General features: G+C 56.4%; 1 protein-coding gene across 5 annotated transcripts in view; it reads left to right on the top strand.

Annotated features, from left to right (window-relative positions):
- The first annotated feature begins 307 nt into the window (after nucleotides 1-307).
- The window catches only part of ZNF512B (zinc finger protein 512B), a 32,165-nt gene continuing 17,627 nt past the window's right edge, over nucleotides 308-14,845 (top strand). Inside the window, exons 1-8 of one of the 5 annotated variants that reach the window (XM_049816519.1) lie at nucleotides 308-407; nucleotides 4,997-5,119; nucleotides 9,053-9,132; nucleotides 9,927-10,055; nucleotides 10,378-10,550; nucleotides 10,716-10,969; nucleotides 11,734-11,805; nucleotides 14,152-14,286. In XM_049816519.1, coding sequence (XP_049672476.1) covers nucleotides 4,999-5,119; nucleotides 9,053-9,132; nucleotides 9,927-10,055; nucleotides 10,378-10,550; nucleotides 10,716-10,969; nucleotides 11,734-11,805; nucleotides 14,152-14,286 — 964 coding nt within the window. In that variant the 5' untranslated portion in view covers nucleotides 308-407; nucleotides 4,997-4,998. Of the gene's footprint in view, nucleotides 408-700; nucleotides 2,361-2,397; nucleotides 5,120-9,051; nucleotides 9,133-9,926; nucleotides 10,056-10,377; nucleotides 10,551-10,715; nucleotides 10,970-11,733; nucleotides 11,806-14,151; nucleotides 14,287-14,845 lie in introns of those variants that run through there. The other 4 variants (XR_007508078.1, XM_049816517.1, XM_049816516.1 and 1 more) reach the window with 4 other exon arrangements.

Here is a 14,845-nt window from a genome sequence, read left to right on the forward strand (position 1 = left end):
GGGGCGCTGCCCGGTCCCGCCCTCCCGGGGCGGTGCCCCCGCCCGCCCTCGCGCCCGGCCCCGGTCCCGGCGCCGGTCGCGGCCCCGTCGGCGGAGCCACGCGAGATCCGCGCGGCCGGCGCGGGGCCGGTGGCGGCGGCGGCGGCGGCGGCGGCGGGGCTGCGGGGCGGGCCGGGCCGGGCGGGGCGGGCCGGGGAGCGCGCATGAGCCGCGGCGGCGGCGGCGGCGACGGGCGAGCGGGCGGGAGCGCGGCAGCGGAGCGCGGCGCCGCCGCCGCGGGTGTGGGCGCGCCGGGGAGCCCCGCACGGCGGCCCGCAGCCGGGGGCGGCGGGCGGTACCCCGCCTCGCCGGCCGGGGGGGCGCCCGGCCCTGCTCGCCCCGCACCGCGGCCCGCCGCCGCCGCCGAGGTAAGCACCGAGCTGCGGCCCGGCTCGGCCCCGCCGGTACCCGCACCACACCACCACCCCCCCCCTAACCCCCCCAAAACCCCTCAACCCTCCGCCCCGCGCCGTCCACCGGGCCCGGTCCGCCGCGGCGGGGAATCCCCCCCCCCTCACCCCCCTCTCAGCGCCCCGCTCCGCCCGCCGCCGCGTCGCCATTTTGCCGCTTAGTTCTTCCCCTCCCGGCGGCGCGGCCGGGCTGGGGCCCTCCCCGCCGGCCCCTCGCTGGGCCCCGGTCCGCCGAAGAGGAGGAGGAGGAGGAGGAGGAGGGAGGGAGGCGGTGAGCCCCGACTCCCTCCCGGGGATGGGGCGGCCGGGCCCGGGGATGAGGCGGCAGGCCGCGGGGCGGCCCGGCTGGCTGACAGGCGGCCGAGGCGGCCCCCGGTGAGGCCCGGTGAGGTGACAGGCCCCGGGGCGGCCCTGCCTGCTCGGTGACCGGTGAACGGCGGGGTGGGACGGCTGAGGGGACGGGGACAGGGGCGATGGCCCAGCCAGGCCCGGGGAGGTGACAGCAGGACCAGGCAGGGCAGGGGTCTCCGTGCCCGCTGGCCCCGGGGATGCCCGGGGTAGCGGTGGGGGGACGCCCCGGTCCCCACCTCGGCACGATGAGGTCGAGGTCTCATTGTCTGTGTGCCGAGCGTGTGCCTGTGCTTTTCCCCTTTGCTTTTGTGCCTGGGGACGGGCAAGGGGGGGACGGACTGGCTAACGTGCTTCGGACAGAAACTTTAAACCATCGAAAAGCCTCCTCCGGGCGCCCGGACGGAGCCGCTCGGCAGGAGCGCGGTGGCCTCACACCCACGGGGTGAGAGGTTTCCTCCAGGAGAGACTCGCCGGGAGCAGCAGCCGGCCTTCCCTCGGCGTGGGCGATGGCGAGGGGCTGCACCGCCTGGCTCCGGAGCTGCCCGGTCACCGACCGTGCCCGGGGAGGGATCGGCTTGCGAGGCTTCACCCTCCATGTGGGTCCCTCTTGGGGAAACTTCCATCGAGGGCAATTCCACTCCCTCCCGAGGAAGCCTCTCCCGCCGCTTCCTCATCTTGATTCCCGGGAAGTTTGTCCCAGCGCGTGGCCGCAGCTGCGGTTCGGCTTCGAGTTCATGGGAGGGAGCACGGCTCCTCCGGCAGCGACGGAGACGGCAGTGCCTTTTGGCGTCCATCATGCGCGTCGGCCTCGTCGCATCTCTGCCTGCACCCTGCCTGTCATACCGCTTGTGCCAGGGCACCGCAGGCAGGGGCAGGCAGCTCGCTTGCCTTTTTGGCGTTGCCTACATCTGGAGCCATTGGTAAATTATTAATGATAAGTGGAACGGATCGACGGGCGATCGGGCCAGTCAGTGCGCAGAACAGTGCATCCGCAGCAATGGGACCGGGGCGGGAGAATTTGTGCTCAGAACCCACGGTCGACTTTCCCCTTTGTAACAAGCCATAAGGACGTCGTCGGGCTGAGAGGGTCATGGCCATCCCTGGCTGCACACATACTCCGTGGACTCGATCCAAGGTCACAGACAGGCATTTATACATGGAATTATTTCCCCTTTTCGAGTTTATGCCCAATTTCCAGGCTGTGCCCAGCCTGCAGAGCCCGGCAGCTCGGCAGGAGGGATCTGTCACGGAGGGAAAGAGCCTTTTGGGCCTGCGAGTGGCTGGGATGTTGCCATCCCTCGTCAAAACCCGGCAGAGGAGCATTGGCCGTGCCAGCCGGGCAGGGCTGCCGGTGGCTTGGGAGCAGTCCCTTTCACATGCTGGGTTCCCAGGCTTTGCTCCCTGCTTCCCGCAGCCACAGGTTTCCTCCTCGCCCCTGCTCCCAGCACCACCAACTTGGCTTCTGCTCATCCTGCGCTGGCTCCCCTGTTGACATGAGGGGGGTTTTTTCCGGAGCTGGAGTGGGACACTTCAAAAATGCTGCTGCGAACTTCTTAAAAGGTGCCTACAGCCGAGCTGGGGGCTTCATCAGCGAAGACGCTGCCAGCCCCGACCTTCCCCTGCCACATCCTAGCCCTGCTCACAGGCAGGACCTGCCAATATCTTCTCCCACTGCCAGTTGCAAAAGAGTTTTTACCAAAAATATAATGAAAGCGTGGAAGGGCACGGGCTGTTGTCCGGTTTCAGCATGTCTTACTCAAAAACAAGTGAGAAGTTTGGACATTACAAAAAAAAAAAAAAGCCCCACAAAAAAACAATGGGCTGATTTCTGCTCTCTGGCTCTGGGGCAATTCCTCTGGGATCCCTGGGGTTGTATCAGTGGCCAGGGAGCAGAGTTTGGCTCTCACTAAGTGGTTTATGGGATTTTTATTTTTCATTTAGCCAAAAAATAAGGAGGGAACAAAATTCAAAGAAGTATTTGGTGTGGAAAAACAAAAGGCGTTCAAAACCTCTTAAGCTGGCCAGAAAGGATCCCTTTGAGGGGACAGATGTGTTAAGGGGAACAAGAAGCATTTGGGAGCAAAGCTGAGCCGGGCACCTTGAACGCGGCAGTGGTTTCGGAAGGGTTGCTCAGCCCCAGCTCCCGTGGTTTGATGTGCGCTGCCGCGGGGTGTTCAGCAAGCAGGAGATGGGCAGCCCGGCTGTTGGTGAGGTCTGCCCTCTGCGCTGCGCTTCACAAGTCATCCTCAAGCTGCCCAGCAAGGCAGACACGGAGTTTTTGTGGTCTGTCACCCATCAGATGGCAGCCCTGCCCGCCTGCGCCGGGGTGCGAGCGTGCCGGTGGGTGCCGTTTGGTGTAGGGGGGCCCCGGCGCTGGTCTTGCCCTCTCCCACTGGGATGTGTGTCCGGCCCAAGGGGCGAAGCCACCGCATGGTTGTGTTTCAGCACTAGCCCGGTTTGGATTAAGGCACCAGTTGCATGGGTTTCCCCTTGGTTTTCATCCTGTTGTAAAGCGCAGAGATTGTGTCGATTTCAGCTTGCAGTTCGCTGGTCTTTTGTGAGTCTTTTTTTTTCTTTTTTTTTTTTTCTTGAAGCAACTTGACTGAGGATTGCTCAGAGGAGCAGAGGTGCCAGTAGGCAGCACAGGAAGGAGGGGACTGGCACGTTTGTCCTCAGAGGATCGGGGACTGTAGCAGTGCCCATGAGGGTGAGAGCGGAGCGGTGATTTGGGAAGGGGCTGCAGGGACCCCTCTCTGTGCCTGCTCCGGAGACCAGCCATTCCTGGGAAGGAGCTGCTGGCAGTCAGGCTGCAGCTCCTACCCAGGTCTCCCACCGAAAGAGCCCAAATTAGCTGAATAAACGATCCCGATGTTCAGCACCAAATGCCAGAGAACCTGTTGCCAAGGCTGGAATTTCTCACTTGATCTGATTAACCTTTGTGTCCGTGCAAACAACCACATATGTGTCACCCGCCAAACACATGCTGGAAGCGTTTGCCAGTTCTTGGAGCATCTGGGCTGTATGCGATGCGCAGTGCCCAATCCTGCATGGAAAGTCCCCTAGGGGCACCTCAGAAAGGCCTGTTGCACCCTCATGTCCCACTTATTGATGGCATAGCCGGCGATCCGGGCACACGGGAGATGCTCCCCTGACCTGTGCCATCCCTCTGGGCTGCCCGGACAGGCAGGATAAGTTTGGATGCTCAGGGCATCAACTCTGTTCAGAGTTAAATGATGCTAAACGTGATCTCGTGGGAGGGATTGGGGGTGACGAGTCAGATCTGTGTTTTAAAAAACCCATGTGTGTGGGAGAGAAGTGTCGAGCAAAAGCGAAGAAGGTATCAGTTAGCACTTCCCTTAGTCACGCTGCTGGTGCCTGGCTGAGCATCAGCATCGTGTCCTGATCAAGGTCTCAAGGCTGTGGTGGTCCGGGGAATCGCCTCCCGAGGGCTCGATGCTCTCGTTGTTGGGGCGTGGAGGGCTCCTTTCTCCTGGGGCTATATGCGGCATCTCTTGATGCAGCCCGTGTCCTCAGACGTGTCTTTGCTTGTGCTGTCGGGAGGGGAGGAAGGTATTTAAAACCAAGCGGGGGCAGAGCCAGCCACGCCATGGGCTTCGTCCTGGCGATGCCAAAGTGGAGAGGTGTCCTGCTGCCCGCTTCTGTTGGGAGCAAGACCGAGCCTTCTGCGATAATTCCTGATGTTCATTATTTATAGAGAAGCCAAATTGAATTATTAATACGGAAAATTCAGATAACATTAACAATTCTCAGTTTATAACAGTTTCCCATTAATAAGGAAAATTGGAAATTTATCACTACATCTGTTCATTAAAACTCACTATTTTTTTTTCTTTTGGTGTCTTAAATGAAAGCAGAGAAATAAACGAAGAGGAAAAGCCATTTATTCGCTACTTCTCTGGGCAAAGTCAGCCCATAATTTTTAATAAAGTCTTTGCTGTTATATGTGGAGGGGAAACCAGCCTATAATGAAAGCAGCTTTTCAGCCATGTCTATGGCGTTGCTCGACCGTAGAACAAATGCTCGGAAACACATTCCGTTTCTTCTCTTTGTGGGAAGCTTTAAGCTGCGTGATAGTTTTCTAATTTCCCTCCCTCCCCAGCACCTCTCCTTGCTTTCAGCATGTGTTGCTCCCGGCTCCGAGGAGTGAATTTTAATGCCTCCCCTGCTTCTTTCAGAGATGGCGGATTCCTATACCTGTAAAGGTGGAAGGAAAACTGCAGGCTCTAACAAACCCGCTGCCAGCAAAGAAAGCAGGACGGAGACAAGGATAAACGCGCCAGCAGAGCTGCCCAAGCTTGGTAAGGAACTGGGTTTTTCTTTCCATGGAGGTGTGGATGGGGCAGAGGGGACAAGCCCGGTGGCAGGGGTTGGGGGGCAGCTGCCAAAACAAGGGGGTGTGAGTGCGTCGGATCTCGGCATGCCTCCGCTCCTCGCTTTGACCCACTGGCGAGGGCTGTGCTGGGCCAAAAAAGCCCCAGGCCCTCGGAGCTGCAGAGAGCCAGTCCCTGGGAACGGGAGGGGAGGGATGGAGACTTGTCTCTCCCTTTCGAGAGGTGTGCGTCTGGCTTAACGAGATGGGTGTCTCGCTGCCTATTTATCGTGTTGGTGGCTAAGTGTTACATCAAAGGATGGAAAGGCTTAAATGAGTTCAGACCATCTGCTGTCTCCCGTGTCGCGGCCCCCGGGATGGAGCCTTGTGAGCGTATGAGCCCCAGGGGACCTGCTTGCTAAGGGCTGTCACTCTGATGGATAGCTGATTTCTCTATCCAGGAATCTCCAGACCCAAGGAGACTTTTTCTCCTGTCTGCTTACGTTGGGCAGATCCCCTCGGTGGGCACGGAGAGGCTGTCGCTGCCTTTACCTTGCTAGCAGCGGCCCTGGATGCTGAGGGCTACCTGCACCCCAGGCGAGGGTCAGACCCCAGAGATGTATCTCAGACAGGCACCCAAAATCAGTGGCCTTACAGGGAAATGGCGTGTGCCCTAAATGTTTCCCAAATGCCACTCTTCTCTTGAGGGGGTTGAAGCCGTAATTGCTAACAGAGGGGTGTAACTTATTACTAAGGGGAATGAACTCCAGCTGTCCACATCATGAACATACCTGTGTTCAGGAGAGTGTTTTTCCCTGCGCCAAATCTTATCAGCACCTTCAAAAGTAGAAAAGCCCTTTTTTTTAGCCCACCCTTCTGCTTTAGATGGACTGAAAGCGATGAAGCGGAGTAAGGGATGCTCCGTGATGAAGATACTTCATTGCTCTCCCTGGGAAAGTGCTGGAGGTGGAAATGTCTGCCAGGGTTCACTTCATTGGGGTGAATTAGGCTTGATGCAGACTGGGGAGCCAGGGGCCTCTCCTGTAGTTGCTTTGCTGGCCCCCCCTCAGATGCAGCAGCCTGGTTGGCACAGGGAGCATCCTTTCCAAGCCAGCTCTTGGTCCAGAGAAGCCTCAAGTCCATCAGCAGGCCATCCCCAGTTCCCCGTTTCTAATGAGCACAACATTTCCACGTGGCTGACTCAGCCCAAAACTGTGGTAACCTGCTGCAGGGGGGCACAGCCACGGTGCCAGCTGTAACACTGAGCACCGTCGGGTTTGTGACTCCTGCGAGGGCCTGTGAGGGTCAGGGTTTAGCACAGCCACTGGTGAGTAGCCAGGAGCGCGATGCTGGGAGAGGAGATGTGTTTTCTGCTCTTCCCGTCCCTGTCCTCGCTGTCCCCTGACAGCAGCTGATAACGAGGACATTGAGGGGCAGCTAGACTGGGAGCTCTTGTGTTTGGCATGAAACGTCTCCAAAAGTTTTGAAACTTGTGCGGGTTGTGAAAAGGAGAGGAGAGCTTTCACCCGAGCTTCTGCATGAGCCATGACCCCAGACATGCTGGGCTTCCGGGGAGAGCTGCCTGGAGGGGCAGGGATGTGCTGCTGTGGGACATTTCGAATTTGAAATATTTTGAAGTGTTTAGGAGAGAAAGCGAAAAACAGGGAGAGCAATAAGCAGTTAACTGCAGTGTTGTGAGCTTTTGCTGCAAATCCTGTATAATTTGGTGTTTTTTCATTAACTCCCAGCTTGTGGAGTCCCTTGATGTGCAAGAAACGTAGCTCTATTTCATGTGTAGGGTGAGGCCCTCGCTTACATGAGTGTGGGGGAAAAACCCGGTCTAGGTGTGCACTTAGGAGCATTGGAGAAGATACAAAATGCAGAAGTCAGCTGCGATGCACAGACATCCTTCTTGGGCACGCACCGAGAATTTCGAAATGAAGCCTGCACTGTTGCTCCAGACCTAGCATGGTTTGAGGCCAACCTTACAAAACTCTCCCCTCTCCTTAGGGCCATGAGTCATTTTGGGGCAGGAGCCAGGCAGGTAGGAGTCCAAACCAAAGGGGGTGTTTTTGGGACAGCTCAGAGGCTGCCTTGCAGGGGGGGCAGGTAAGTGGCTTTTTAGGGACTTTTTCTTATAGGCCTCTCGCAGACAAGGCCTTCTAGGCTAGAGGGATTCCCAAAGGATGCTACATCACCAAGGGATGCTTTTAACAGGTATCAAAGTGGAGTAAACCAGCTGGCGGGACTTCAGGGGACTGGAAATAAATGTGCCAACTGTTGTCTTTGCTATTTTACCCCTGGCTGCTGGGGCAGGAGGCATGAAAAGGGAGAGTGTGTGTAGTTTTGGCAGTTCCTTTGTAGGTAACTGGTTGGCTTTCCATTTGATCTCTCTCCCTTGTTTCAAAAAAAATCCTGGATTGGCTTCTGATTACAGCCAGTGCCAGACTTGGAGCTGAGCTCCAGTTTCTCAGGAGCTGGATGGACTGCTGGCTCGGCTTCCAACCTCTTCTTCTTACCTGATTTTCAACAGAGAAGGGTGTTTTACAGGCTGAGTTTAGGTTTTTTAATCTCATTTATCCTCTCCTAGCTGTTCTAGGGTTTCCTTCTCAGGTATGCTTTTTGGCTTGTTTTTGTTTTTGTAGCAAATGGCTTTTATTCCCAGTCCCGTTCATTAAGCCCTTGCAGATCTCAGTCTCAGTTTTCTGTACACGGCATTTTCCGTGGGCTGCTCGCATCTGTCCTGTTTGTCTTCGGGTTACAATGACTCCCAGCATCACTTAAAATTACAGGTCAGCCCTCAAAAAGCAGCTAAAGGCCTGCCAGGAGCGCAGAGCCGTGGGAGGACGGCACTGGGCGAAAGGAGCGGGGTCTTGCCAAGGCTCCCCAGATGCGCGGGTTAACCAGGGTGCTCTGTTCCTGCTTGGAGTGATGGGAGGTTAGATGTGGAAGTGGATTGATGTGGTTAACTGCTCTCAGGCCCTGCGTACAAACCCCGGTGAAAGTTGTCGTGGTGTTTGTACTGCTTTGCTCAATCCATTTTGGGTGCGAAGTAGGTGAAATCAGGGAGTTTGCTACCATTGTGAGCTGAAGTGTCTGGTCTGGGGCTTGGCAGTTTAACGTGCTTGTATTTGGCACGGCACATCATGAGACATCAGAGACTTTGTAACCTCCCCTGTTTGCAATATCTGGTTGAACTGGGCACGTTTCTGCCCCGCTGGCATTCAGCTCGTGCTCAGGATGCTGAAAGAGTCTGCTCTGAGCACACGCAAAGCTGTGACCCCTCACAAAGCTGTCCTTGTGGCTTCTCCTCCCCACCTGAGTCCCCCAAGCACTGCCTTGCCCTGGCCTCACTCCCTGGCCATCCCGATCCCTGCTGCTCCCCATGTGCTCATCACATCCCCTGGGCCAGTGTCCTTCTGCAGCCCTGGGGCTGCTCAGTCACACTGGCCGTGCAAAGGGGATGTGGGATTTCTGTGCTCGACAGCCTGCTCAGGGCCCAGCGTGCCGACCTAGACGCAGATTTCTTTTGCTAAGTAGCGTAGTTGTTGAAGGATTTCTTCCAACCCAAGCTGAAGGATGGTTTTCCGCAGGAAGCCCCAGCTGTGCTGAAACTGCTCTGTGTAAATGAAAGGAGAGGGGTCAGCAAACAGCAGGAGAAGCAGCCACCTCCCGTGCAGGTATCTGCAGGTGTAGGGGCTGTGCACTGAATTGCAGGGGAGCTGGCTTGCCTTCCAAAGGGGAATCTCCATCCTGGCCAGGGTAGGGACACGGTAGCCCAGAGCCGAGGCAGACCCCTTGTGGAGCGAGGGAGCTGGCTGGGCGGCGGGAGGCTGGGGCCGGGCAGCAGGATTGCCGGGACAGCAGCTCCTCCGTCACGGCTGGCCGGATGGTGGGTGACGTGCGCTGCGTCTGTTTGCAGGAAATGCAACCAGTGACAAAACCGAAGGCAGGAAGAAAGGGCGACCCAAGGCTGAGAACCAGGCTCTGAAAGACATCCCTGTAAGAACACACGCGCTCTGATCCCCAATGCCCTCCCTGCCTCACTCCCTCTGACTTGCCCTCTGTGCCTTGCTGTACCGTGTGCTCCAGCCAGCCCCACTTTGGGGTTAAACCTGCCTTCCCGGTGGTTTAATCTTCAGAGCAACCTTGTCTTGGGCTCAGCAAGAGCTTGGCCCCTCAATCCCCTCCATGCAGGCATCCAGCATCCTCCAAAGCCCTGGTTAGGCAACAGTACCCACCTGCAGCCTCCCCTTGCCGGGGCCATGCCCAGATGAGCCGGATTCTTTTGCAGCCACGTCAGGTTTGGCTAATGATCCGGCAGCACTGGCGAAAGCGTGATTTATTCCCCTCAGAGTTGTGCAGTTTAATTCCTGCACAGTAGTGTGGACAACACACAGAGCAGTTTGTCATGAGAGCATGGGCCTGGGGTGATTTACTGACTAGATGAAATGTGGGGTGGTTAAATCACCCGGGTGACTTCTGGCCTGATTTATTCCCCAGCCTGGCCGGGAGCGTGTCTGTGCTCTGGGAGGCACGGCAAGGTAGTCTTGCGAAGAATCATTAGCCTGTAGAGCCTGCAGCATCTGTCCCGGCACCTCTTGCTGGAGGGAGCGCTGCTGCACTGAAACACAGCCCTGGGGTCCACTTTGCAGCTGCGTGGTGGGAAGGGGTGGACAGGAATGATCAAAGGTCCCATTTGCCCCCCCCACGCAACCCCCTCAGGATGCACCAGCACGCACCCAGGCATGCAATGCTCTTTGCTCAGCTGTGTCTCTTGTCTCTCCTGTTCCCAGCTCCCCCTGATGAACCAGTGGAAGGATGAATTCAAAGCCCACTCGAGGGTGAAATGTCCCAATTCAGGCTGCTGGCTGGAGTTCCCCAGCATTTATGGCTTGAAGTACCACTATCAGCGCTGCCAAGGGGTAAGGAGACCAGAGAGCTGTCTGTCCTTTCCAGTGGCCAGCTCTTACATTGCCATCAACAGGGTAAAGCCCCTCTCAGGCCTTAAACCCCAGGAGAAATGTGAGGTTAAAATGGGGAGGGCACAGATGGGTCGGGGCTGGTTCGTGAGGTGTATACGAGAGGGACTGGGATCCCTTGAGGTCAGTGTGAGGTCTGGCCTGGGGGGATCGTGGACCATTGGTAAGTGCCTGGAGGGGCAGAAGGGTGTTTGTGCCTGCATCAGAAAAAGCCCCTTTTATGGTCTAACGTCCGTGCTCACCTATATCACCCTGCTCCCCCCAGGGTGCGATCTCAGAGAAGCTGACGTATTCGTGCTCTTACTGCGAAGCTGCCTTCACCTCCAAAACCCAGCTAGAAAAGCATCGGCTCTGGAATCACTTGGACCGGCCAGTGCCAACCAGCAAAGCAGAAAACAAAGTGCCGAAGGCCATTGGGAAGAGCAGTGGCAAGAAAAGGTACCAGGCTGTGGCTGGGCTGCATGGTGGTGATGTAGGGACGGCTGGGAGAAGGGAAACAAGCCCTCCTCCATTCCCATGATCTGGGCTGGTGAAGGGGGGAGAGGTGTCAGGACATTTGTCTAACAACCCCTCTTTAAACAAGCCCTCTGTGCTTTGCCCTAGAGCTGCTGAGAGTTCAGCTTGCCCCACCATCCATCCCAAACAGGCAAAGACGGAAAAAGCCGTGGCCCAGGACCACGCCGAGAATGGCGAGTGCCTGGTGGAGAGCCGGGAGAGCAAGGAGTTTCAGATCGCAGCAGCTGAGGCAATGGCAGCCGCCACCCCCACGGCGAAGTCCTCGAGCGGCAAGGATGCCGTGCAGCAGGGGGGCAGCCAGGCCTCGGTGCAGGAGGAAGACCCCGAGAGGATGAAGCACAGTAAGATTAGAGCCTGGGGCTATGCTGGTTCAGGAGCCCAGAGAATGGTGTCCCACGGGAAGGGGCTCTGCTCCAGCCAACGCTGCTGCGAGTGTCTCTCTGAATGTATCCAACCCTTGTTTCAACATCCTGATAATTTGCCCCCCCAGTTTCTTGCAGTTCCACTGGGAGTTAAAAACCAGTTGTAGCTGTGGTGGAGGTATTTCTATAGGACCTATAGGATTGGAAATGGATTGAATTCCCCGCAGCATAGCAAGCTGCCATGTCAGCCTGTCTGTTCTCACTGAGTGTGGCAGTTTAAACCAGGGTAGTTCTGGCAAACCCATTATCCTGAGGTATTGGGACAGGGTAAGGAGGCTCACTCTGTCCATTACCACTGTGGGGCTGGCAGGCAGGGTTGTGGTTGTCCCCATCATGGCATGGGTTTACACTGCTTGCAGCACCAAAGTGAACCACCCCCAGCCACCTTAGCTGCAGAAATCACGCAGCTTTTGGCACTAGCCAGAGCCACCACTTCCACTCATTGAATTAGCCCTGGATACCATTCTCTCTCCTGGTTTTGTGGGGTGGGAAGCAGCATCCCGTTACTGTTTGGTGGGTGGGTGCTTCGTTTGGCAGCCCCTGTATTTCACAGGGTAAAGGCCTGCTCAAGGTAATCCACTCCTGGAGCATGTGCCCACCCCGTGCCCTGGGACTGCTGAAGCCCCCCTGGCAGTACAGTTATTTGACCAAATCTCTCTCTCTGTTTCTCTCTTTTGAGTCAGGAAGGAAACAGAAAACTCCTAAGAAATTTACGGGGGAGCAGCCGTCCATCTCGGGGACATTTGGACTGAAAGGTAATACAGGGATGACTCTGGTCAGCTGTAGTGTTGTAGCTTCTCCCTGGCGTATTTCAGGGAAGCCCCTTCCCCAAGAGCCCTCCCTGTGGTGGAGATAGATGGCAGCCACCCAGAGCCTGGGGGTATCACACTGGGGGAGCTGGTGCCTTTTAACCTAAGAGTGTCGTAACGGGAATGAAAGGCAGCAACAGAGCTGTCACTGATAACAACCTTGTCTGCTCTGCTCCGGAGCTTGTCACCGGGAAATGAGGGAAGAGAGGAGAGGATCCAGGTGTGTCCAGCTGTAACACAAGAATAACGAGCTGCTGACACAAACGAGACATGAGAAACATCATCTCATCATCATCCCACCATCCTGGGATGTCACAGTATTTCCAATAGCGTCAAGAAGGATTTCTGCTGTGTAGAAAGGCTGGGTGACGCATCCGTCCCTCAGACATCGTCTCCAATGCTGGTCGCCCACATTCAAGAAAGTGAATTCAAGGGGGAAGAGATGTGTTACCAGGATGTTTTCTGAGAGGAACCTCAGGAGTTGGCTGCTTCAGCCTGACAAAGCAAGGGCAAGTGGGACTGTGGTCGTGCTCCATAAATACACGCGGCTGGGCTGGAAAGGAGGGAGGAAACCTGGAGCATCCCTGGCACGAGAGTGGCTGGATTCGGACTGGCTATGAGATTCATTCAACCAAGGAAATAAAAAGCAGATTTCCAGGCACCGCAGGAGGCAGCACCTTCTAGTACAAGAGGCACTTGGCGGAGAGGCACTAATGGCTTTGAAGGAATTAAACACTTAGCGAAGAGCAGGCTGGATGTGGTCTCTGCAATTTCCTTTCCCCTGGCTCCTGGGAAGTCTGGGGTTGTTACCCTTAACTTCCCCACAGAGGCACTGCCATAGACTGAAACGTCTGCTGTGGGTTCCTTGAGAATAAGCCGGTCCCCCTGGTGACCTGCTGCCTCAAACAGAGAGTGAAGATGGGGCAGGCGTTTGCCTTCCTCCCCGGGGTTCAATGCAGCAGTTCACTGCCCAAAGGCAAGGGTGCCACCAGCTATCCCAGCCAAAACCAGCACACCGTCGTGGGTTGCTGTCTCCATTCAGACCCTGGGTTTGCAAGAGCCACGACCCACAAATTCAAGGACATGTGGACCCTTCCAGGGCAGGCCTGGATTTGACCCTGGCACTTACTGTGTTGCCTCCAGCACCTTCTGTGGAAGTGGAGGCACAGGGCTGAACTCCACATGGATTTGGGGGAGGTGGACCCAGCGGAGAGCCCCCCTGCTCTCTTCGCCGGCCTTTCTAAAGCGTCGTTTGCAAGTTGTGTTTTCCGTAGTGTCGTTTACAAGTTGTGTTTTCCATTTCTTATGTCAGCCCAGGAACTGGTGAGGGATTCGGTGCAGCAGAGGGGGATCGGGTAGCACTGCTGCTGCTGGCATGGCCTCAGCATGTGCTGAGCCTCCTCCTGCTCTCTTGGCCCTGCTCCGTGCAGAGAGGATACTTCGGTGGTTGGCAGTGACGCCTTTAGCAGTCTGAATGGGAAGCACACGCTTTGCCTGTGCAGCCGTGCCGGGATGAGGCACAGGCAAGGTGGGAGGGTGGATGCGTGCAGGAGAAGCTGACTGAGAGCCTGGCGCTCTGCCTGCATGGAGAACCCTGCCTTCAAGTTCCTCTCCGCTTTGTAGGCAGCCTTGCTGACAGTCACCAGCAACCCAGGGCAGCTGCTGCAGGTTTCGTCTTCCCCATATGCCTGTTGCCCAGTCACCCCTCCTCTCCTTCTGTTCCTTCCTGACCCTTCCCAGCACCTAGCAGGACCGAGAGAGGCCTGTGTTCATTGTGACAATTGCATACGGATCCAGCCATGAAGGGTCCTGCGGGATCTGGTATCTGGGATCCCAAAGTCTGCCCAGTTTTCTAAGAGGGACCCTGGTTCCTTGGCGTAAGCAGTTAGACAGCTTTTCCAGTGTAGGAGCGTTAGCAGGAACATCACTTTTATATCCTGAATTTGCTGTTCCAATTCCCCCTTTCAGTTTCTTGCAAAATGCCCTTTTGCCTCCTCTTCAGCCTGTCTTTCCCACAGCCTGCCTTGCTAGAAGCATCCTACCCTGCTTTGCCATGGTGTTTCCATAGTTCATAAACTGTCTGGGTTGGGGGAAATGATTCTGTTTATAAAACACCACAACCTGCTATGATATTGCTTGTCATAATTATGGACCTGATCCTACACATACAGCCTTGGCAGACCTACAGCCAGCTCAGTGTCCTTGGGTTAGAGGTAGAGATTTCTTACATCTAAATGCGAGTTGGTCTGAGGCTATTAAAGCAAGTCCTGAATGAAAATCTTCTGTCTACAGGTCTCGTCAAAGCAGAGGACAAGGCGAAAGCCCATCGAGCTAAGAAGCTGGAGGGGAACACCAACACAGAGGAGCTGAAAAAGAAACCTCCAGGAGCTGGTGTGAAGAAGGAAACGGCTGTGCATCTACCAGCAGGTGAGGCTGGTAGAGGCAAAGCACAGGCAGCAGCTCTGTGTGCAGCTTAGCTGCTTACCCTCTGCTCTGCTCTGCTCCAAGCCTGCACGGTCCCCACCTTCACCCGCAGCTAGTGGTGCCCACACCACTCCTGGCCCAGCAGGCTGTTTGCTGGGTGAGTTTTCTGGCAGGTTTGCGAGGAGAAGCAGCACAAAATCAGAAGTAGGAGCATGCAGCTCCTGCCCTTTTGAGGTGTAGCACAGATGGGGGAACAGCCGCTGCTCTTAAATAAAATATTGGTGCAGCCACAACTGACATCCTGAAAGGGGTGCTTTACTTTCGCGTCACTGCCAGGACAGATTGCTGCAAGTGTTGGGAGTTGATAGCCAAATCCTGGTCCCACCTGGCTTCACTGTGACCACAGTTTGGGTCGGCATCTGGGATGATGGCACTTTTCTAACATCATCTCCATGAATGACACCAATGCCTAACTCTGGGCATGATTATGTCTTTCCAAAGCCTCTGAGGTGCAGCCTACACCCTAGCACAGGTTGCTGACTTTCCCTGGGAGCTCTGACAG

This window comes from Accipiter gentilis, chromosome 14 (assembly GCF_929443795.1).
Source record: "Accipiter gentilis chromosome 14, bAccGen1.1, whole genome shotgun sequence".
In the NCBI taxonomy this organism is placed as follows: Eukaryota; Metazoa; Chordata; class Aves; order Accipitriformes; family Accipitridae; genus Astur; species Astur gentilis.